We start from the raw sequence: 25,161 nt of genomic DNA, 5'->3' as shown, positions 1-25,161 counted from the left end.
GGCTCCAGATGCAAAATGTCGCACCAGTCGTTTGGCCAAATGCACGTCTCGGTGACTCGTTGTGTGTGTGTGTGTGTGTGCGTGCATTTGACGTTTTTGACTTTGCGCATGGGCTTGTACATGCAGGTGAGGGTGTGTGTGTGTGTGTGTGTGTGTGCATGATGGAAGTGCCAGGCGACGAGTTGATTAGCCATATGTGTGCAGAAAATGAGCCCTATATTTAATAAGGCCGATGAACTAAATTGTCATTACTGTCAACATTTAACCGAGGGCCTCCCTCCCAGATGGTATCCGGTATTATATTACGGTGATGAGCCTACTCGGATTACGCGTTACTCATTACATGACAAATCCATGGCAGATTAGAAAACACTCGCTCCTTTAAGCCCTCTTCAGATTTCTCTTCAGAAATTCTTTTGATTTAAGCGTTTTTTTCATTATAATTATAGGTTACGTCTTGGTCTGGAATTGTTGTACCTTCTTGATCACTTTTTAGCCTGTCAGTGAGCATTTTAAATCACTTAACTGCATTCAGCCACTCACTCACTCACCATGGCCCTGTTCAGACCTGAGTTTAACACTCTAACCCTTTGCTTCACATTAGAAAGCATCTGGGTCTCGAGTGACTGCTTGTCATTGGGTCTCAGCTCCCTCTTCACGCACACAGACGGGGTCGCTTTGTAGAGACAGCAGCAGTCAACCAACGTCCTACGTATTTGGAGTCATGAACATTAAAATATGAGGTCATAAGGTCAGCCGCCATTAAGCCGTCTAGCTGTGTATTGAGGTGCCTCTTGATGCAGCTGTCTGTAAGGCCATCATTATGAAATGTCAGAGTGGAAAAAGCGAAGCTCTTATCTCTGTCGTTAACGCGGGAGAACAAAGTGTTTACTTTGGTTGTATTACTTTTAGAAAATACGGGCACCAGGTGACCCTCGGCTCCAAGTGGTTGCTGGACAATCCTCACTCACCTCAGGCAATCTAATGGGACTCTCGGGTCTGGACTTTCACAGTAGACATTCAGTTTTCAACCCCCCCTGAAAGAACTGAAGTAGTTTTGAAAGAGCAGGGTTGCCTTTTTAGTCTGGACCGTAAAGAAGTGGAGAGGTTTGGACACCAAGGTGCAGCATGAGGGGAGCATTAGGAGGACGGACGAGTGTGAAGTGATGACAGGGTGAAAGTGTGATGGGGGGGCAACGCACTCGCAATCATTTGCGCGGGCGGACGGAACGGATCGAGAGATCTGTTTCGAGGGCAAGACGAAAATGAGGAGAGATGAACAGAGGAGGAAGAGCGGGGCGAAAACGACACTGTCCTCACACCTCAAACACCAGGTCAACCCCCCCCGTCTCTTGTGAATCTTTGTCTCCTGACTCTGTTCCCAAGTGGAATGTATTCTGGCATTACTTCTCATCAATGATCTTGCTCGGAAAGCTTATCAAGACAGAATCAAGTGCAGCAAGACCGAAGAGGAGACTTCAAACCCTTTTCTTGCCATCTGGGGGCGATACTTCAAAGTGATTCTCAGCTTGACAGAGCAATTCACTCACTCATTTTTGGCCTTGGATTGACGATTTAACAATATATTACTATTAAAAACAAACATATTCCTTCGCATTGGAATACGGTTGTGGGCCCAGCAGCTTGCCGTAGCTTGTGCTCGCTGGCCGTTGAGTTAGTGGGTGCAATTTTGCCAAATTTGCCAATTTTTGCCATTCTTATCAGTTGATGGCCTCGCTCTGCAACACTTTACACAGTTTCTCAGTGATACGGTGACATTTTCGGTTTCTGAGTATTCAGCCGTATTTCTCTCTCCCGGCCTCCATGGTCTGTCTCTCCCTGAGTGTGCAGGTTGATTGCGAGCTCAAAATGAAGCCCCCACCACCAGACTCAACTAGCAGGTCCACCTCCCAACGTTACTCTGCACTCACAAACACGCTGTATGTTTTGGGGAGCGTCGTCTCTCTCTCTCTCTCTCGCTCTCTCCCCTTGATGCCACTCGTTTCTTCCCCTCCTCATCTGTCATCCCTTCTGTGCTGCCAAAAGACAGCCAAGAGGCAGGGAATGGGAGTGGGGTAATAACAGGGGAGGAAAGGAAGGAAGGAAGGAAGGGAGCGAGGAAGCATGGCGAGGGAGACGCGGAGTGGAGCGGCGTGTGTCATAATTGCACAATGGAGTGCAGTTGAGAGAAGTGGGGAGCGATGGTTCCCACCCGCTGCGCCGAGGCCTCCACATGCAGTTTGCGGTGTTCTTCTGATTGTGTTTTTTTTTTGTTTGCGGCTTAGTGGCGCGACACCTTTTGGCACGGCTGCGTTCCAAAAAAGAGGGTCAACACTGTTGCCGTTTCGTGGCTCTTTTCTAGCTGCCCGGGTCGAGGGACGATCCCTCAGTCACAGCTCTGTATTTGGGACCCTACATGTTGCCCATCAGCTCGTGGTCGTGCTGCTCATTAAGACCGTGTGTTCTATAAGTGAGCACTCATGCAGTTGTGTTCTGTTTTTCTAGCCCGGTGATTTATGGGTGGTCTGTAAATCAAGTTTCATTTCGTGATCACTCTTATTTTACCCGCACTAACCCGATTAAGGCTTAGTGCGGCGGTTCCAACCACTGCCTTTGCCGTAAGTGCTTGTGTTTTTGTCCTTTTCTTCATATATGTTAAATGTTCTGCCGGGAAAAGATTTACTGTACATTTAGGCTGCACACCATCCTCTCTCTCTCTCTCTCTCTCTCTCTCCCCCCCCCTGTGCTTACTGTCTACCTCCCCTCCTGTTGGTCTTGATTCGCCTTTGTTTTTTACTCCATCTCCGCACTGACTTCGTCTCCCTTCTCCTCCTCCTCTCTAATTCTATTCATGAGAGGTGCCCACTCCATCATTCTGTCTCCACGTATCTCTGTCTGCCCTTCATTTTCTCTACACCTTTCTGAAGCAAAGAGGGGGGGGAGGGGGGGGTGGAGGCAGAAAGAAACAGAGAGGGAGAGATGGAGAGATTAGGTGACAGTGATAAGCGATCGATCTCCAGGCCAAAAAGCACACGAGGATCCCCCCCCCCCCCCCCCTCCCCCCTCCCTCTTCCATCCATTGCCCCCATTCTATTTTTTTCTCCCCCCCTCTCGGCGCCTCTTCCCTCTCTTTTTTTCTGCCTAACCTTTGTTCCCCTCACACTGACAAGGGTTCATTAAGGATCCACTTTGTGTGTATGAGTGCATGTAAGTGTGCGCGTCGCCGTGTGCACGTGTAGGTGCACTTTTTCCTGTCCGCCTAGTTGATAAGTCATGAAGGATAGCTCCCCGAGGTGCCCTAAAGAGCTTTTAGTGGCTTTCGATCACACGCACGCGCACACACACCTGCACACACACACACACACTCACAGCTCTCGGCTTATCACAAGCACAAAGCTCTTGTTTAGTGATTGTGGGGCAGTCTTTTGCACACGTTACCTTGCAACCCTGATTTATTCTGCACTCCTCTTCCTTTTCTGCAAGAGGAACACAAATACCCCCCCCCCCCTCCTCCTCCTCCTCCTCCACTTTCCCCCCATCATTCCCCTCATCGCATCCTGCCTACCATCATCCCCCCAATTGATGGTCTTTGTTCTGGACGCCTAAATGGACCTTCGGCCACTTTCAGCAGGCCTTTATGGCTGCTGCTATGGCTTTGGCTTGATGACAATGGGAGCACTTAAAGGGCTCGCCTGGCTGATGTTTTATGCAGGAGCGCGCTCGGCCTCAGACGCGCACGTGTGCCCCCGGCGCTCCCTCGGTGTGCGCATCTCAGCTCCTTTCACGTGGAGATGCTCGCTGGAGGTTCGTCACCGGCTCGCAAATCCAACGCGAGAGAGCGCATTTTGGTTGGCGTTGACGCTCTTGAAGAAAATCTAAGCAAGTCGATGGAAGGTTGGCTTGCAAACACCATCAAGAGCAAATTATGTTGATTAGCTCACTTCATTGATTACCTGTTCGCGTTTGAAATGATTATTCTTGCAGTTTGTTTATGCTGTTTGGGTTTTTGGTGAGTGCTCAGACATGTTGCCTCCCGTGTGTGGCTTTAATTCAGCGCCAATCAACCGTGACAGTGGAAACATTACCCACAATACCTCTTTCTAAACCCCAGGTTTCTCTCCCTTTAGCACCGCCATCACTTGGCCACCGCTGTCGCTACCGCCCCAATAAATTCGTTTTTTTTCCTTCCAGACAATCATTTTCTCTGCTGTTTATTCATGATCCTCTTCAGATATTTCACCATTCATCGGGCAATATATTGAGTCGCGGCCGATGAATAATGAAAGTGTCTTTGACGTTTCGGGGACTGTGTGTGTGTGTGTGTGTGTTTGTGTATGTGTGTCACACAAACCATCTGTAACAGCAGCCAATGGGTTTAACTACAGCCTTAACTTTTGTACTATTTTGTAAAACACGGGTTGTTTCTGCGATTACTTTGATCCATTGTCATCCGTCAAATTAGCTCAAATGTGATGGGAAGTTTTACAGACACCACCTTTCTCTACACACTCTCGCTCTGCCTCCGTGTCTCCATTAGTTGGGGTTTCACAGGAGTATATTTCAGTCAAATAGCATGAAACTAAAGACTGATATTGAAACCAACCCTTTGAAAGCCTCATACTAGATAACGTATGATTTTAATTCTAATACTACTACTACGTAGAAGAGCTCCTTTCATTGGATTCTTTTGTCCATTACCCGATGACATTTCCATCATAATCATATTTGTTATGCTCTTACCTTATTTTCTTTGAAATAGTATTAAAAGGTGGTTTTTGCACTTTTTCCTTTTTTCATTAGTCTTAATCTATCTTTTGCTCACCTCCTATTTGTCCTGTTTTTCGTGTCTCTTTGTTTGAAAGAGGCAGCCGAAAAGCAAAGACGAGACACGGTTGCATCTGTTAACAGCTGTGTAATATTCAGAAGCTGTAAAACATGCAGGTGAGGGGTTGTAGGGATTATTGTATGAAATGGTTACTGTTTGAATTGATCCCCAACACCTGTGGGGGGTTCCAGGGAACCCTCCTAAGTATACTGCTGACTTTGTATGGACCATATCCTCACGCACGTAGACACACACACACACACACACACGCTCTCTCATACTTGACTAATGGTTCACCTCGGACATCTCTCCCAGGCATTGTGTGTGTGTGTGTGTGTGTGTGTGTGTGTGTGTGTGTGTGTGTGTGTGTCCGTGTTGAAGGGGCCCCTGCAGGGTCCTGATGGGGACATCAATAGCAGGCAGTTTAGGCTTTCGACACACTTGCACCCGAGTGTGGAGGAGGAGCAGCAGGTGGAGTGAGACGGGCACAAAATGGAGGACATGCCAAGCTGATAGCACGGGACTACTGTTTTCCATGTAAATGTATACGTGAGAAATATCGCTGCAAATAAACTTAGAAGAAGTGAAAAATTCAGCCCCAAAAGTAATAAAGATTACAGTTATAATGCACCATATGTACAAGACGCAGTATAACATATGGTCTTTTTTAGCCGTTAATTGGTCCCTCTTAGAACACTGATTGATAGTCGTTTTAGTTTATGGGGTCTCGCAGTACCCAGCCGCGCGCAGTATGTGGTGAACGTGCAGTATGGCGTGTTGAGGCAGGAGGCCCTGACAGCCAGCTCAGGTCAGAGGATGAGATGAAGGAGACAGCTGGGGAGGAGTGTATGTTCAGGGATGGATGGAAGGCATTCTCCAACTGTGCTAACTATAGACCACACATGTCGGTAAAGCTCCCCAAACCTGTCTACGGCGTATCACCACTTGCTTCCATAAAACCCCCTTTGTGTGTGTGTGTGTGTGTGTGTGCGTGGGTGCATTGGGGAGCATTTCTCTGTTTGCCCCAAACCGGCACACTGCGCATAAATAAACAGCACAAACGTTCTGAATCCTTTGCTAGTATAACTGATCCTGTCACTGTGTTCAAATTTCATTTTCGTTACCCAGAAGCTTGTTGATTCAATTTCCCGCTCTGCTCTGGGAGTTCAATAGTTCACCATCTCACAGTTGGAAGTGTGAACAGAATGTAGCTTGTGCCCACCAAGACGTGACCTAAAGACCTTGTTTCAGTGCCAAAAAAACTTCTGAGTCTCCACACATGGGGAAAAAAAGGCTACCAGGCCAATTAGTTTGAAAGCAGAATTAGTTTTGCTTCAGCAAGAATCAATCAGAAATGTTATTATCAGAGGGAGGAGGTTCCGGGTTGCGTGTGTGTGTGTGTGTGTGTGTAGTGTTGCTTTGCTTCATGTATGTTTCCCCTCTTGCTAAGTAACAGTGTGGATGAGGATAGGCGAGATATCACAAATGCACACACACACACACACACACAGTACAAGTCCAACCTGCCCGCACACACACACACACACACACACACACACACACACACAGCGTGTTACTCCACTAATCCCCCCGCAGTGCGCTCTCTAGGACAGCACAGCAAACGCCCGCTGAGCATCTTTTAGCTGGTTCGACGTGACACAAAGCTCCGGTGAACTGACAAGAGTTCCTGCTCTGTCAAATTGGGTCTTTTTTTAAACGGGTCTGAGGCAAGGACAGCCTTGACTGCTCCCACTACGCACTGTTTGATCCCGCTTTATGCTCTTTTCCAAAGAGGAAAACGCTAGTCTTCTCCTGAGGGGAACCGAACAGCTCCTGCCTTTTTCGTGCATAGTATTCATGAGCCATTGCAAGAAAAACCTTGTTTCTTTGTTACATTTTTTTTTTTTTGCTCAGAGAGTTATTTCCCTCGTTGAGATTTCCAGACAGCCGGGATGCAATGATTCTGCTAATGAAGGATATGTAGAACAGCATTTGAGAGAGAAAGGTAAATATTCATTGTCACAGCAACACATTTATATCTGCAACTAATTAACCGCACACGGTTCTGGATACAGCACTTGTTTATGCTTTTTAAAACAAGTTGTGTTGAATCATTTCCCGTCAAATGGAGTCCTCTGCTGGATTTGGCCGTTTCCATGTCAACACTGAAAAGAGGTCTCGCATAACCCATAAAAAGTAGCCAGCGTGGCCTCAGCAACACAAGGATAAACTGCAAACTGGCCTTGAACTGTACAGTTTAACATCTCTGGATAGATTTATGTAATATGTATGTATGCATTAAGATTTGTGTGTGTGTGTGTGTGTGAGTGTGTGCAAGCAAATGTCTATATTATATAGTGACCTTTGCTGCCCTATATAACGCAGACATTGCCCACAGAAGACACCCCAGCGCAAGTAGCCGACACAACGCTTAACCCCCTGCCTGGGACCTTGACAGCTTCTCCATAGGAGGCTGACCCTGAAGGTCCTGGAAAAAATACTTTGTTCATACCGAGCACACGCACACACACGCACACACACACACACACACACACACACACACACGCACACACACACACACACACAAGACCTCGGTACATTAATAAAGACTTGCACCCTACCCATGCATGTGCACACATGCGTATACAGGGTAGGAGCTAAAGGAGAATATAGCTTTTAAACAAGCATGAGGAATTAGCAGAGGGGGCCATGTGTCAACCCCCCACTGAGAAAAACAGCCTGTTGATCCCCCTGGAGTTACAGCTACTGACCACCTCAATAGATCTTTTTCTGACAAGCAAAGGGGCAATAAGACCTTGAAATATTTATTTTTATACGCACATATATATATATATATATATATTTGTTTTTTTTACCAAGTTGCTGCAGTACAATTTATTATTATCTTATCAATAAATGACTTGTAACTAAGTTAAAAATATAAATTTGATTAATTCACGAAAAGAAAGATCTCAGAGTCACTTCCACTCAGTCGGGCCTACAGCTTAATAAAGACATTATTTTGATAACGTGGATCAGCCGACACCTAGAGCCCACGGGTCACTATCAAGGACTGATGAAGTGAGATCGGTGCATCATCTGCCACACCTACCGAATCTCCTGTATCCCCAAATCTGACGCTTCAATAACACAGTCATAACACCCACGCCGTCGCTGATTCTCGATAGTTCTTCCAACTTCTGATTGAACTTTGAAAGTTGTCATCCGACAGGAGAGAAGACTGGGCCCATCTGATTGTTATCGCCGTGATAGATGTTCGCTGTTAAGATGAAAGCATGCATTAGCACCTCTGTAAGCCCCAGTTTCAAAACTGGATCTGGGTTGGCGCCCCGGGATGATGGCAATCAGGGGATCTTTGTTTTTTTTCCAGCTTCACTGTGCAGCTTATGACTAAGACAGGTCCACACTGTCTAGGCCCATGCAGATAACAGGGATGGCAACACGTGACATGACCTGAACAAACATGTTGCCCTGTCGCTCAGTCTGCTTTTAGTAATAATGCACTTAGGTTACGAGCGTCCGTGGGAATATAATAAACAAATAGCGCTGGCAGAGCTGGAGCCTTTTTCCTCTCTGTTGAGCAACATCGAGCGATTGATTCAGAGTGTTTGGAAATGAGCGTGGGCTGGTTTTGTCTAATGTGAGATGCCATTGTTGTACTGCAGTTCACTTGTATTGCCTTAGGAGAGTAATTAGTGTAATAATGAATGGTTGACGTACCATCTTGTTATGCGAACAGGCTAAATCCATTAAATGTAATACCTTGTAACTTTTCTGAGGGGCTTCGAGCGTGGGAGAGCTAGTGGAAGAAAGATATACACTCACCGGCCACTTTATTAGGTACCCCATGCTAGTAACGGGTTGGACCCACTTTTGCCTTCAGAACTGCCTCAATTCTTCGTGGCATAGATTCAACAAGGTGCTGGAAGCATTCCTCAAGGAGTTTGGTCCATATTGACATGATGGCATCACACAGTTGCCGCAGATTTGTCGGCTGCACATCCATGATGCGAATCTCCCGTTCCACCACATCCCAAAGATGCTCTATTGGATTGAGATCTGGTGATTGTGGAGGCCATTTGAGTACAGCAAACTCATCGTCATGTTCAAGAAACCAGTCTGAGATGATTCCAGCTTTATGACATGGCGCATTATCCTGCTGAAAGTAGCCATCAGAAGTTGGGTACATTGTGGTCATAAAGGGATGGACATGGTCAGCAACAATACTCAGGTAGGCTGTGGCGTTGCAACGATGCTCAATTGGTACCAAGGGGCCCAAAGAGTGCCAAGAAAATATTCCCCACACCATGACACCACCACCACCAGCCTGAACCGTTGATACAAGGCAGGATGGATCCATGCTTTCATGTTGTAGACGCCAAATTCTGACCCTACCATCCGAATGTCGCAGCAGAAATCGAGACTCATCAGACCAGGCAACGTTTTTCCAATCTTCTATTGTCCAATTTCGATGAGCTTGTGCAAATTGTAGCCTCAGTTTCCTGTTCTTAGCTGAAAGGAGTGGCACCCGGTGTGGTCTTCTGCTGCTGTAGCCCATCTGCCTCAAAGTTCGACGTACTGTGCGTTCAGAGATGCTCTTATGCCCACCTTGGTTGTAACGGGTGGTTATTTGAGTCACTGTTTCCCTTCTATCAGCTCGAACCAGTCTGGCCATTCTCCTCTGACCTCTGGCATCAACAAGGCATTTCCGCCCACAGAACTGCCGCTCACTGGATGTTTTTTCTTTTTCGGACCATTCTCTGTAAACCCTAGAGATGGTTGTGCGTGAAAATCCCAGTAGATTAGCAGTTTCTGAAATACTCATACCAGCCCTTCTGGCACCAACAATCATGCCACGTTCAAAGTCACTCAAATCACCTTTCTTCCCCAAACTGATGCTCGGTTTGAACTGCAGGAGATTGTCTTGACAATGTCTACATGCCTAAATGCACTGAGTTGCCGCCATGTGATTGGCTGCTTAGAAATTAAGTGTTAACGAGCAGTTGGACAGGTGTACCTAATAAAGTGGCCGGTGAGTGTAGATCATAGTGGAAACTGTGAGAAAATCCATTTAGAGCAAACATTTGGCGTCGGAGTCCCAAACACCTTTTGCCATATTGTTTTAACTCAGCGTTGTTGGTGTTTAATGCCTTGCACAACATTTGGAGAAGTCTGGTTTTGATTCATATGGGGCCATATGAAACCATTCTGGAGCAATTAAGACTGAAATCTAGGAATTATCCTGGAAGTATGAGTTAATCTGGGAGAGGAAGAGAGAGAGTACCAACTCATTTAACCACACTGTTTAGGCTTGGAAAGTCGGCCCGCTTTGCTTGCTTACCTGTTCAGACGCAGCTACACAATTCAATGTGCAGTTGATCAATACGTTCCATTGAAAGGGCAGCACGCCAGGATGAGTCCACAAGACTTATGAGGAGGATTAACCTTCCCCGTGATGATAACACATCCACGTGCAAAACTGATTTGTGCCGCATTGGAAGTTGCAGATTTCCGCATTATTTAAAGCAATTCCATATGAACAGCTCCTCGCGATGATGGTGATGTCCGGACAAGAACAACTACAGCAACAATCCGTCAGTAAAGCAATTCCATTCTTACGATAAACACAACACATTTGGCTTCGTGGCTCCCTCTGTTACAAACACTAAATCGGCTGCAGTCCCAGACGGCTGGACCCACACACACACACACACATGCGCACACAACAACGCGCGGTGTGGCAGTATACAGCCAGTGGTTCAAGGAGTTTTATGAAAGTTCCAGCTCCGTGGCAGCCTACCTCAAAGGTCAGTGCATTTAGTGCATGGATATGTATGGAGGTGTCTGCTCATGGCTGCCAGAGTTAATGACCTGGTGCAATGGGTGAAAAACACCAGGCGCATCTAGATGAAATAAACAAGACACAATCATGCTTGTTTCATCCTTGCTTCTATGTTTTCTTCCCACGTGTTTACACACTTTACCCGCCGTCTTTAACAGCTTTTGCACCTCCATGCTTGCCTTTTTTCTTCTCCTCTCCTCCCACACTGGATCTCCCACATGGTACGTTTCCTTTATTGTTGTTTTTTTCTCGCTGCCATTTCGCCAGTTCTTCTAGTCATTTCACTCCTCCATCCATCTGCTGATCATTTCTCCAGGGAGAGAGCGAGACAAGGAGCGGGGGGGGGGGGGGGATTGCAGCAACAAAAGAAAAGTGGACTGACATTCTTCTGTAATGTGTAGGGATCCACCATTCCGACTTTTCTACTGCTGATACCAATACCCAGGCTTCATACAATGTAACTGTCCGCTTCCAGTGTGTCATTAATAAGCTCCATTAAGCTCTATTCTCTCTTGGAAGAGACTGTGATCATCAAAATGTGAAAAATGAATCCGTGCATCTACTGAATGTGTGGAATGTAAAGTAATTAACACAGCAACTTGGTAAACAAAAGGAATGGTCCAAACTTACCGCCTTTAATATTCAGTGTAAGCAAGAAACTGAAGGGAGTAGATTGTCATCAATACCCGATCCAGATGTTTCCGCCACTATCGTCTGATAAGCGGTCGTGTATTGGTGCTTCCTTATTACACCCATATTTCTTGTAACTTTTACATCATAGAAAATGTTGATTTAATTTCGTGTTCATAATAAAGCACAAAGTGTTAAATAACTTAACAAGGAGCCTCGCTCGCTGTCACTCAAACAAATCTGAAATGCAAAGTACTAAACATAGTATATCCCACGTTTTATTCACACAAAGTAAAAGCATCGGAACATATCTAAATAACAACAAAATGATGTGTGTGTGTGTGTGTGTGTGTGTGTGTGTGTGTGCTGCTGGCTTGTCTGGCTATGCGTAAGTAGCACGTATGCGTTGGGACTGACGTTACACATCTGGGTGGAAGAGATCGACAGCAGCTACTTCCAACGCCCTTCCAATGTGCCGTGGGATATATTATGTGTATCCAATAACTGGCTCGTTATTTTAAAGGAATGTCAAGTTGGCTTTTGGCCCATCGTTTTAAGAGATTACAGGCTGATGTGACAGATTCCAACAGGACCGAGGGCGTCTTACGCAACGCATCAGGACAGTCGACTGCGTGCAATGAAATACGACCAGTGAAACAGATCTGAAAATATGAGACGGTGTGTATGGCGCTCACCAAAGCAGAGCCACGCCCAGCGCACAGGTTCGAACGCTACATCGGAGGGTTGACCAGCGCTGAGACCTGACTTATTGAGCCGCAGTGCAAGTTAGGTCTTCTATTCTCCACATTGAAGTGTTCTGGCCCATTATCACACACAGGCATTGAGAGATGAGAGAGAGTGCACATTTCTTTTATCTTAAAACCCCTTTGTCTTAATCCGGGGTGCAGCTTCACCGCCCTCTGAGGAGGCTCCATTACTTCCATTTAGGGACACTATGTAATGCAACTCAGCGCCCTACTGCAAGTACAGTGGCAGGAAACTAGAGGCAAATTCTGCAGTTACACCTTCGACATTTTCTGTTAAATAATCTGGTGACTGAGTCTTTTCACGTTGCCATTGAATGAACTGTTTCCAACGTGAACTTGGAAGTTTTCTAGTGTCTGTGCTTTCCCACCACCTGTCCAAGTGTTTGTGTTGTGTCACTTACACTTTTAGTAATGTGAGGTGTTTGTGTTTATCTAACCTGGGACATGTTCACAGCTAGCAGGTAATGGAGTAGACACCAGTCCAGCTCTGTCCCTTTCTGTATAGGATGTCCTTGTCCGTCTGTCTCCGTCTCTCTCTCTCTCTCTCTCTCTCTCTCTCACACACATGAGGAAGACGTGTTACACGGCTCAGAGGCGTTTCATTGCCAAATACCTTGTCACCATAAAACCCCAAAAGGCGTATGATTAATGGCAAACATGTCTGCCACGCCATGATGTACAGCTATTAATTGACATTAACTGCCCATGTGTGACCGCGCGTACACTCTCAGCCGGGCCGGCCCTGGTAAACATGTCAGGGCGTACAGTATTTACAAAAGGGGCCGAAGTGGGTTTGGGCGCAGCAATGTTTCAGGAGAATGGCCCCAGGGCCTGACAGGATGTTGTTGGGGGGGGATGTGTCATTTCTCCCTGGCTCCCTTGGTGACGGACAGAGAAATAAAGAAGCCCTTTTACACACAGAGACGCACACGGACCCCGCAAACACACACTTAAGCCATTCACTCGCATGTATAGCCCACATATACATCAGTGTTACACCGGCCATATTTATCACATTCAACCCCCTTCTTCTCTGTTGAGGCCTTGAGTTGCGGCACGCTAATGCAAACTACATCAAACAGCTGCTGGAGCCCCGCGTCTCGCCGTTTCACTCGGCGGCAGAAGCAAGAACAAGAGCTTGTCTGTCGCTGCTCTTAATTCATTGTCTCCCCCCCCCGGGGAGGGGGGGGGGGGGGGGAGGGGGGCAAAACGAGCGCTGACAGACATAAATGGCAGAAATGAATATCATAAGATCACAGTGGAGGGTGGCGAAGGTGGGAGACGGCGGGGGGGAGCAGATGAGAGGGGGGGGGGGGGGGGGGGGGGGGGCGAGAGATGCGGCACAGAGGCAGAAACCGATAGAGGAGAAGTAAAGGAGAAAGGAGGTTGAATACGTGTGAGAAAAAGAGATGGAGGAATGCACGGGTACGTCCCCGTGTCTCTCACTGCTGACACACAGTGTATTATACTGGGCTGACCACCTGCTCTGAGCCTGCAGTACACCCTCCATAAACCTAAAGCAGATGGACGCGGTTAAACGCACCATGACCAACAGCGATGCACTTGTACGTGTGTGTGTGTGTGTGTGTGTGTGCACATTACAGCAGATATCCCCTATAAATATATTGAAATATTCCTACAGTCACATACACACGCACAACCAGCCCTCCACTATGTCCCACGGGCATTATCAGTAAGATGTGATACTCTATAGGTCTGATGTCTGCGCGTCTTATCCGCGTCCCCTCGCGGCGCTGTAAGCCTATCGGGCCAGTTAGCCAGCGAGGAATGTGTCCGTCAACTCAAATAACAAGGCGCACTCGCACATGTTGCTCCCCCTGACTTCGCTGCTCGCTCCTTTTGCCGCCTCGGAGCGCAACCAACAGTTTATAAAGGTGACGTGGGTCCTTTCCAGAACGCCATATCAACACAGTGCAGCGTGTCGTCTGAGTTCAGGAGATAAATTGTCTCCTAAGTAAGTACGTAAGTAACTTCTGTGTGAGTATATTTCCACAGTGAAAGGGAACTTCTAGTGTAATTATAGGGAAATAGTATAGGTTAAAGTTCATATGCAGTTTTTGATGTTGAATTTGATTCTCAGTCATTTCAGTCAGTAGTTATTCCATTGAAAAACAACAAATCACCCCATTACATCATCGCCCGGCACACTCATTGAGCAGGGTGGCATTGTCACTTGGACTAGAAATGTGTCTGAATGCCATAATGTTCTGGTGGGGGGGGATCTCATTTCAACGCTATGATGATTGCAGAGTGGATGCATCGCTCTGCGCCTCCTCCTCCTCCTCATCCTCCTTCCATCACACTCCATCAGACGCATCAGTAACAACAAGGTGAAAGCCTCAGCGGTCAGAAGGCCCGGTTCCTTTCCTGACAAAGATCAAGCGTGATCAATCTTAACAGCCTCTCTCTTCTTCTCCCTCTGCCTCCCTTCTGCTCCACTCGCTCTCTCATCCCCCCCCCCACCCCCCCCTCTGACACTGAACCAATCATCTGCAATTAGACAACTGCACAAACTAAATGGAGGAGTGTTTGCGATGTGTGTTTACTTTGTATGTGTTGAAAGGTCCCGTACGGGCCTTTTTTTTCGCCTGTGTGCTCTAGCCAGGGTTCAGCCGGAGTTCATCTCCTCCTGGCTAAACATATTTCTCCCCCCCGGAATAAAATCAACAAATGATCTTTCACTTGCGGAACACTCGCACACATCCGAGTGCGCATACACACTGCACAGGACATTGTGGGTTTCCCTTTTAAGGCCCCCAGAGCGCCTTTTCTGGGGGGGGGGGGGGGGATTACTAGGGTTTGATTTATCACGTAGCGGAGAATTTCCCGAGGACATTGAATTGAAGGAATATCCGATGTAGGAATTTCAAAAGGGGAAATAATGTAAATAGATGTGATGGTCATGAGAGGGACTGGACTGGAGTGAGAAACTAGGCGGAAAAAAAAAGAAAAAACAAGAGTGCAAAAGGGGGTGAGAGCAAAAAGATAGAGAGAGAACAGAAGGAAAAAGGAGGAATAGACAAACAAAGATGATCTTTCAGAGGAGGCTTTGACTTTGTGATGCATGCAGCTGTCGGCAGGCTTTAACGCTGCGGAGACTTTGACAGGAACTGTCTTTTTTTTTTCTTTCAGGCATTTCTTCTCGCGTACAAAGCTCAGCATCTTCACGGTATTTTTGTCACCGCACATTCATCAGCCGTCCGTCTTTCACGACGAAGACTTCCTCTCTGTGACTTTGCAGAGGTGCGCTGAGGTTTCCCGCCTTGAGAGGTGCACATTGCCCGGCACGTCATGTCCAATATGGTATTGTGGTATTTAGGGCACGGCAGCACGAGCTCCACTTTTCATTGATTCTCACCCATTTAACGGATTGCTCCGGGCCTCCTCCTGCCCCCGGGCTCCCGCTCTGCTCCCCTTTCTCTCCGTCTCTCTCTCTCTCTCTCTCTGCGTTGTCGCTCAGCCTCGCCTATCCGTCCCCGTCCTTCTCGCTTTGTGTCTGCCGCCGCCGCCGCCGGTGCGCAGCTTGGAGAGGTGGCTGATGGGAGTTCATTGGATACGGCGTGTGTGCGAGCGCAGAGGGCCGGTGCGTGCGAGTGTGTTTGTCTCTCTCTCTCTGTGTGTGTGTGTGTGTGTGTGTGTGTGGACGCGGCGATGTCACTGGGCTGTGTAATTGAAATGGAAATGAGCCAATCAGCGACCGTGGTGGTGTGCCACCTCACCCAGAATTCACTTCAGCGTTGCGGCTCTCCCGAACTCGCTCTCTGTGTTTGTGACTCTCTGTGCAGGTGTCTCTCTGTATCCGTGTGCGAGTGTGCGTGTTTGTGCTGACAAGACTTGGCCCTTCAGTTTCACCCCCGCAGGCCTGAGTGGGCGGTGTGAAAATGTAATCAGTTGGTAATAAAGATGATCCCTCTCTCTCTCTCTCTCTCTCTCTTTCTCTCTCTCTCTCTATCATTTATTCACTGGCTCACAGTTACACACATGTATATGCACCCACCCTCCGTGTCCAGCTGATTTCCCAGGCTTTGTGCTGTGACCCACGGCGCAACGGGACAGCTGTGGCATAACAAAGACGTGTAATTATCACCATTCGACAATTAGCCCACCATCCAACTTTGCTCCTTAATCATCTGTTATAACTGCTCGGAGGTCTCCGCTGCCACTCTCAGCTGCTTCTCTTCACTCACAAGAACGGGCAAGATTGTAGCTCATGATGTTGCCATTAGCGCGTCGTAAAAACGGGGGGAGCGATGGTGCCGGTTGGGTTGGGTGGTGTGTGTGTGTGTGTGTGTGTGTGCGTGCGTGTGGCGCATCGGTGGAGGAGCGAGGGCAACTCGGCGCCAACTCCATCTGGACAATTTCTCTGGCGCTTTTAAACTAAATAAACACGTGTGGCGTCACTGAATGGACTGTGGCGCAGGATGGATTTGACTTTTCAGTGTTTACTGGTGACATGTGGTAATTAAAACATACATAATGGTGAAGCATAATTAAATGAATATGTATTCCATCTACTAATGGGTCAGAGGCCATCTCACAAAAAAATTGCCTCCCAATTTAATATTAAAGGTTTAGTAATAACTAACTGTGCATAACATAACATAAAAAATGTGTGTGTGTATGTATTTAGAGAGTAACATGAACATGATGGGATGCCTTATACATTAATTACACCGTATACAGTGTTACATTGTTTATCCTCGGTAGGGATGATGTTATTTGGACATTAAAATACATGATTTCAATCAATATATTTATAAATGTTATGTTCATCAGATTCAGATGAACTAATACTGAAAGAAGAGAAGATCTAATACTGAAAAAAAAATATATATATATTATTATCACCGACAAAAACTCACACGAGAGTCATTTTGGATGCTGCCTCCTCTTTTGTGCGGTTCAGCTGATCCTGCAGCATCTTTGCAATTACTCTCATCTATTGACCCCAGTGTTACTGTACTCCCTGCCCTGCTGGTACGCCCCTCTCTCCGGCGTCCCGCACAGCGGCCGACGTACGTACGTACGAACGGTGAAGAAGGCTTTCCTCTTTCTGCTGAAAAGCCGGAACGCTGTATAGAACACCAGCAGCCGATTAAAGCTGCCATTGCAACAAAAAAAGACACCAGCAGCACCTAAAAGAGGAGAACAAACGCAGCTTAGTTGATTTCATCGGAGAGACGTCGTGGAGCACAAACAGCCACGTCACACACATCCAGTGGAATCACCTTCAGTGATAAACACATTGTTGAATAACCCACAGATTTGGATTCAGTGGGAATCTGGCAATACTATCTGCATTATTCAGTCTCGCTGCCTGTCTGTTTTGTATTATTCCCTCAGCTTCTTTTGGAAGCAGGTCCCTTTCTCTCCCTCATCCTGTCTGTTTCTCCCCCCCCCCCCCCCCCCCCTCTCTCTCTCTATTTCTCACTCGCAGCCATTAGCAGCTTCTGGCTGTCTCACTGCTGTTCCTTTGCCAATGTGCCAGGGAGCTCGCTGAACTGATAACACACATCTAATGTATGCATGGAGGTGTGTGTGTGTGGGTTTGTTGCATTTACCCAATGTGTGTGTGTGTGTGTAGCGTGTTACAAATGCCCGTCCTGTCCCCTTTATGTGCTCACTCACCCAAACATCCTCCGCTTCATTTGCAGTCAGGGCCACAAGCTACTACTCTGACTGCTGAGACAGGGCGAGAAGGGCAGCTGAAACGTCACACACAAACACACACTCTCTCTCCCCCTCTCTCTCTCTCTCTCTCTCTCTCTCTCTCTCTCCCCCTCTCTCCCACACAAACACAGCACGCCGGCACACATAAACACACGCGCCGGGGGCGAGCGGATGGGAGGATGTGACCATTAAGCCGGTGACATTTTAAAGCAGTGAGAGAGATGCATGGCTCTTCGTGGGCCTTTGGCCGGCACGTTTTTAAGTGAGATGTTACAGATGAGCTACTCCAAGCCTCGGTTGTAAACACCCTCACGTCAGTATTTACCCTGCTAAACGGGGTAAACACAGCAAAGCAGCATTTCCTGTTAACTCAGGCTACAAAAAACACGCTTGAATAAATGAACAGAGCAGAAACCAGCAGACACGCATGATCACATTAATGAGGAATGGCTGCGGCGCGGTTTGTCGGCCCTGTTATTTGTTTCATCAATCATTCAGAACATCAACATTAGTTAAGTGACAAGTGACGTGCAGAGAGCAGATTTTGCTCAAATTGCTATTTGTGGTTGTGTTTTGCGTTTGGGATTCCTTGTAATTTCCATAGACGCGCTGCAGATTGACGTAAACGCCGCCACGAAGAACAAACTTTTTCAGAAGTATGATCTTAGAAAACTCCTTCTTTAGAGTCCGAACTCAAACATCACAGTGAGATAATGAGCAGAGCCGTACTTTCGAGAAGAGGGAGCAGAGAAGTGGGTGGAAGGACAGCAACACGGAAAAAAAAAGAGGCAGAAAGAAATACCGTATAATCGCGTTTTTGTGCCTTTGTGCAGCTCATATCTTCATTAACATTTGACGGTTCGACTCGTATTTTGAAATCGACTGGCAGAAATCTTCCCTTTTTCCAAGCTCTATTGTTGAATTGTTCCGTACAAAATCTTTACGACATAATGGACACTTTGTTCACGAGCAGCAGAAAAGTCCCTTCCGTCCAATTTTTATGTTTATAGCTCAATATGGCCAAACCAGAATTTGGCTTCAGGGGCTTTACAATCGGATGGCACACAACACCCTCTATAATTGGATTCTCAGTTCTGACGAAATAAAAGTGGTAGCGAGCTCAGGAAAGAGGAGACAGTGCAGTCGATTTTGAGTGTTCAGAATAGATCATTGAGAAAACCGAATGGAGGACACAACTCAGTCAGTCAACTTCCCAAAACCCACGCGGCCCCCCCCCCCCCCCGCCCCCCTCCACACATCGAGCCGTGGGGAAAAAAGGGACAGACTCCCCACTCGTACTCGTGCTGCTTCAGCATTTTAATCCCGATTCCCCAGAGTCGTCGGGATCAAATCCTTTTCGCCTCCCGCCACGCCTGCCTCCTCGTGCGTCCCCCCCCCGAGCTCCTGGAGCCCTCCTTGAAAGACACCAGAGGAAGTTTTCAATTAAAAGTTTGTACTTTCCTCTCGTCATGTTGTGCACTTCCAGCACTTGAGCCTTGGTCTCAATTATAAACTAAAACATCCCCAGGTGAAATGAGTCATTGACACCAGCTGCGCTGACACGCCTGCGACGTGTGGTCTGCGACCATCCGTGTGTGTGTGTGTGTGTGTGTGTGTGTGTGTGTGTGTAGGTGCGCTAAATTGAGGTTGGTCAATATTTTCTCGGTCGATCTGTGACCCCGAGGTTAGGGTCACACCGTCCACCATCCAGACAGGAACTCACTATACAATGCTGTCTAATTTTGGTGGCTGTAGAAATTCCACAGGTGAGAGAGTCCTATTTCGTGGGCAGCAGTGAGGACACTGACAGTGTGTGTGTGTGTGTGTGTGTGTGTGTGTGTGCTGATTGGAGGCAGTGACAGTGTGGGGCCTTTTGATGAATCTGCCTGTATGTATTGAAGCCCTCTGACCCCGTGTGGTTCTAGATCATTGCAGTAGTAAAGACGCCTCCACAGACCGCCCTCGGGGACACGCCGGCTCTGTCTTCTCTCCTATGATGACATTTACTGTCCGGACCATCGTGGAATCCCCGGGATCATTTTGTTCATCCTTCTGTCTTTTTTATTCGACTGAAACGCGCGCTTATTTTCTGAGACAGTCACACTTGAGTTTGCTATCATTGGGGAAGACAGATGTGTGCATGTGTGAGTAAACATCTGTTGCCCCCCCGTAGATTTATAGATGAACCAACACGCCCACATTTATTGAAGCCAGGTGATGAGAGCTCTGCTTCTTTCCACACACACTGATCAAACCCTCGTCTCTGCATATGTGCCGAGTTCAAACAGCCTCTTTATCCAAAGATAATTGAAGTTGACACATCAACACTCAGATGCATAAAGCCAATACGATGTGTGTAAATACTATTGAAGCTGTTAAAAACCAACAAAATGTGTCTCTGATTCCGGTTTCCAGGATTCAAAACCCTCGCTTTTCCTGGGAATGACAATAAAATGAACAATTTTCTTCTTCTTTCCCAACCAGGTTCCACCGTGGCGACTACCACATCGACGTGTGCATCAACGACTACCTGGATGTCTACTGTCCCCACTACGAAGAGACGGTACCCGAGGAGCGCACCGAGCGCTACGTCCTCTACATGGTCAACTACGACGGCTACAGCACCTGCGACCACACCGCCAAGGGCTTCAAGCGCTGGGAGTGCAACAGGCCGCACTCCCCCAACGGGCCGCTCAAGTTCTCCGAGAAGTTCCAGCTCTTCACCCCGTTCTCCCTGGGCTTCGAGTTCCGACCGGGCAGAGAATACTACTACATATGTGAGTCACGTATCAAACACATTGACACACGTCAATCCGTTGCTATGGGAGTCGCATTCCCAGTGGGGGACTCTCAAACCTCACGTGACAAGGGAGTTCACGGGGTGGGCACGGAGACGGTTCAATAGGTCACTCCTCGCGCGCCCCGCTCGCAGAAGCCGGCGCACTTTGACAAAAGGAGTGCCCTCCTCCCCGCATCGTGGTGTTCTGCTCCTGTTCTGCTCAGCGCCAGGCGTCGAGTCGCCTGCTCCTCGGCGTAGAAGCTGAGCCTAAACCGAGGTTCATCTGTAGGCCGAAGCCCCCCCCCCTGGGAAATTAGGTGTTATCAAAGCAAGGTGATGGATTGGAATTGAGTGGAGACTACGCAGACTACGCGGAGGAGTTACTGTCGGTCGGATGCTGTTGTCGCTACTCGCTCAAAACACATTTGTCACAGGGATACGCTGATATTACAAAATGGCAAGCGCGGTGACGCTCTCATATCGGTGGCATTAGTGCAATATCACGCAGGGTAATGCAAGTTTAAACTTTACGGGCCTATTTATGAGGGAACGATGTATAAATTCAGCAAGGGCTCGTCAGTTTTGACATTTAACTCTGTCCCGTTTAATACTTCCAGTTATGCTCTACTTTTATCTGTTTATCAATAAAGTTTGGACTTTTGGGTGTTAATGCAGCTCCAGGTGGCTTTTAAACCTTCCCTTCTCTCGGAGACGGCGTCAAAAGTCTGGGGTCTGTTTTCTAAGTTGACACCTTTTTATGAAGCAGTTAACCTGACAGCCGGCAAAGACTTGTGTCCTTTAATCCTTTCACGTCTCTCTCTGTCTCTCTCTCTCTCTCTCTCTCTCTCTCTCTCTCTCTCCCTGCCCCGTAACACTTAGGACTGGATGTTGGGGGCTGTAACAGGAGAAGCCGCAGAGAAACGAAACAATAGATTCCTCTTAAATGTTCGACATTCTTTGGGCTGTGAAGCTTGTCGACAAAACAAATAGCCTGCGTTCGTTTCCAGAGGCCTTTCAACTGCCAGGTGTTTGATCATTTGTCTGTTTTCAAAAAGTAACCAGATTTTCCTTTTGCTTTTATAGCCGATTTGCATTGACAGTCACACTAAATGAGACAAGGGAAAAATGGAAGTCTGCGAACTCGGGGGCGTAGATAGGGGTTAGGGAAGGGTGATACAATTCATCCTCTCCTGCGAGTCTCTATTTCTAACACATACATATATGTATATATATATATTTATATATTTCCATTTCTGTTGAGAGATGCTTGTCCTAAGGCCTGGATTAAATTACACTGCAACCGACAGGGCTCCCACGGAACGCATCCATTCTGCTGGTGCACGCCATATTGGTTTAGTGGCCCGCGGCGTCATTGGCTATTGAATGATTCCGGCATATATGCTCTCTGGCTATCGCGGCGGATATTAAAGTCATCTAGCATGAAGAAGTCTGACATGTGATTCCCCACCGCCATTGTGCCCAACCCGAGTGTTCGTAGGTATCAGAGAAGATGGCTGCTGATGGATCTGACGGAGCGTCTCTCTCTAGCGGACAGCATGCAGACCCCCAAGGATGAAGATAGTGAGAGATAGTGACGTTACTACACCTGCCTTTTTATCCGTAACATCTCTCTCTCTCTCTCTCTCTCTCTCTCTCTGGAGAGGGGTGAGTCTCAGACATCCGAGACCTCTCCGCTTCATTTGGGTTACGTCGTTTTTGTTCTCCTTTAATCGTCTCAGTGATACATTTTCACAAAAAAAACCTGAAAGATAAGTAAATACGGTGCAAAAAGAATTCACATAATTTTGACCAGAGTCAGCGGCTGAGTTTCAGCGAATGCATTTCGGCTAAATATACCAATAACATAAATATTCAGGACTAAAGACGGCTATAAAACATGTTTAGTACAACTGAATCCCAAAGTACACCTAAAGCAGGCATATTTGACATAATTCAGAAGAAACAGAGCAATATGACCATTAAACTTCCCTGGTTTGGTCTGTGAACCGAGTGGGTCACCTTGGCCCGACCTTCCAATATCTGGGTCCAGGACCAATATGCCTCACAAGGTTTGCATGCACAATGTTGCTGCAGCAATGATACGATTAAATATGGGACTTTGATTTTAAGCATTTCATTCATTGACTTTGTCAAAAAAGATGACTTAATTCTACAATTACCACAACCTGGATCTACAACATGGATTACATTGAGAAGGCTTACCTGGTTGTGACCACTCAACATTGTCTTCTATTTGAAAATGTGTTGCACTTGTGCAGTGAGGCTTACAGGAGTGAAGATAGCACTTTTTATTTAATTGAAATGAGAAGATAAGAGTGGTATTTTATATAATTGAATTCTCATCATGGCCAACAAAGTGAAAAGAGTCGGTTGTGCTTTATGGCCATGCCTAATGCCTGTTCTGATGGACAACCTGATTTCACCAATGGTTTCCGCCCCATAAGTTTCATTAAATATTAATCTTATCATCTGATAGAGATTCTTAAGTACACCAAAGGCCAAATGTCTAAATTAGGAATCTCAAGCGATTGATGACTTTCCTTCATAAAACATTTAGCATTTTTCTATTTCACATTGTAGCGATGTCTGTATTAAGTCCAATTTTAAAACCATTTTGTGTGGAATTTGCACAGCAACGCTGGCTTCACCACAGCAGAGACATCGCTCCTGTACGCCGTGTGGATGCTTTTTGCACGCAGCGTTCTGACTTTGCCCTTGTCGCCCATCAGCGTATATATCGTACGAGTGCATTGGGAGAAAATCGCAAAGCATCATGACCAGCGGAAGCAGGCTTTACTGCCGACCTACACTGAACAGAGATGCCATCGTGTCCCGAGGCAGACGCCACTGTCCACGAGCACATGAGGCAGTTAGTTACCAGCAGGTAACCGCGAATAGGCTTAGGCACTTGAGACATAAAAATATCCCGGACCAGATGAAATGTATATTATATTTATTTACAATCAATTTGACAGGGATTACAACAATGTTTGACGTCACACAGAACAGCGGTTGCCTTATATATAAATAGTGCTCATGTACACAGGATGCGAATTATTAATCTCTTCCTCCTGATGGAGTGGGTGAAGACCAATCTGCCCTCGGTAACATGATTGATCAGCACCACGTTTGAAAATGAAAACGAAGCTGTCAAATCATATTCCTGCCTCCCCAAAAAAAAAGCGTGTTAATGGTGTTTTCGCCCTAGGAGTCGGATGCGGGTTGAGGGTTGATTTGTTGCATCTGATAAAATTAGAGCGATGAGACGAGGCTTCGGCTGTCATCTGCTTCAACAAACAGAAACAACTTAATCAACGGCAGCAGAAGGGCAGGAATTTACTCTGACGGAGGTCGCGATTCTTCATTTCCGTTAGTGTCGGCCTCTTCTCTCTGGCAGGTAATTGAGGACGAGACAACATCTGGAGTCAGTCGGGAGGCAACATACACACGTGTTCCTTTCTAAAGTTCAGCCTGAGGCAGGGCACGAGGGGGGGGGGGGGAATACATTAAAGTACATGTAAACTGTACATGCAGAGAGTGTGTAACGATGACCTCACGCAACGCCGCTCTGTGCTGTAGCAGCGAGCGAGTGCCACCTCGGAGGCGTCTGTTCTCCGCGACAGACGGAAGGGGACGAGCGGATAATTGGAGCACTCCTCGGGTCAGAGTTCCCAGTGCCCCATCTCGCCGGGGGGGGGGGTGGGGCGCTGACGCAAGCGGGTTTGTTCTGATACGGACGCAAGCCGCAATCTCGTATTTGAGTGAATTTCATCTGAAAAGGGCAAGAATCCAATATTGGCGGCAGCTCGCTCACAGCAAAGGAGCCGAGTGAGCCGAGTTGTGGCGTGAGTTTAGGCGTGTGAGGCGTGTGGCAAACAGCAAACCACTCGGTGTGATCATGCAGTGTCCTTTTCTTGCCGCCTGACTGGTTTTCCTACACGGGCTGCTGCCGCTTCTCAAGGAAAACACAATCAATAACACTTGGATGGAGTTATTTCATATACGTTTCTGGGTTTCACCCTCGCGAGAAAAACCTCTGGAGAAAGAACACGTGTTAGATGGCCAACAAGAACGGAGTAGAGATCGAAGAGCAGCAGCGTCGAGAAATAAGCATTAAGAGACGAGTGAAAGTGAGGCAGTGGGGGTTGTGTGCAGTGTGTATTCTGGTAGAGCTGCAGGAGGTCTGCTAATAATGACAAAGAGCCAGCGCCGTTCCATTTGTGGTCCAGACACCATCATAACTAGGTCCTTTCATTCACTCGTGTGAAAAATCAACCCTGTCATCGCGACTCAGGAATGATCCGGTAACACGGAGCAACGTGAGACAAAGACACACTCGCGTGGATGCACATGCGCTCGTATAAAAACACCCACCCATGCATGGACATAAAAGCCACACAGATGTGTGTAAGATGTTTGGAATGCATTATTGTAACCCGGACAGGCTCACGCTGTCAATGGTCACTACATTATTTCCTGTCTCCTCATAGTCCGAAACTAACCCTCCCCGAGGCTCTTTTGATCCAGATCCACATTTGAAAGAAAGCCCTGAATAACAAACGCAGGTGCTTCATTGCGGCGCACG

At 47.2% G+C, this 25,161-nt stretch overlaps 1 protein-coding gene across 3 annotated transcripts in view; it reads left to right on the top strand.

The window, feature by feature from the left end:
* The window catches only part of efna5b (ephrin-A5b), a 91,551-nt gene that overhangs the window by 55,136 nt on the left and 11,254 nt on the right, over positions 1 to 25,161 (top strand). For all 3 annotated transcript variants that reach the window (XM_037482594.2, XM_037482595.2, XM_037482593.2), the window contains exon 2: positions 20,261 to 20,553. In XM_037482594.2, the coding sequence (XP_037338491.2) occupies positions 20,261 to 20,553 (293 nt within the window). The remainder of the gene's footprint in view (positions 1 to 20,260; positions 20,554 to 25,161) is intronic.

The sequence above is a fragment of the Pungitius pungitius genome, chromosome 5 (genome assembly GCF_949316345.1).
Source record: "Pungitius pungitius chromosome 5, fPunPun2.1, whole genome shotgun sequence".
NCBI lineage: Eukaryota > Metazoa > Chordata > Actinopteri > Perciformes > Gasterosteidae > Pungitius > Pungitius pungitius.
This window is presented reverse-complemented; position numbering and strand designations above follow the sequence as displayed.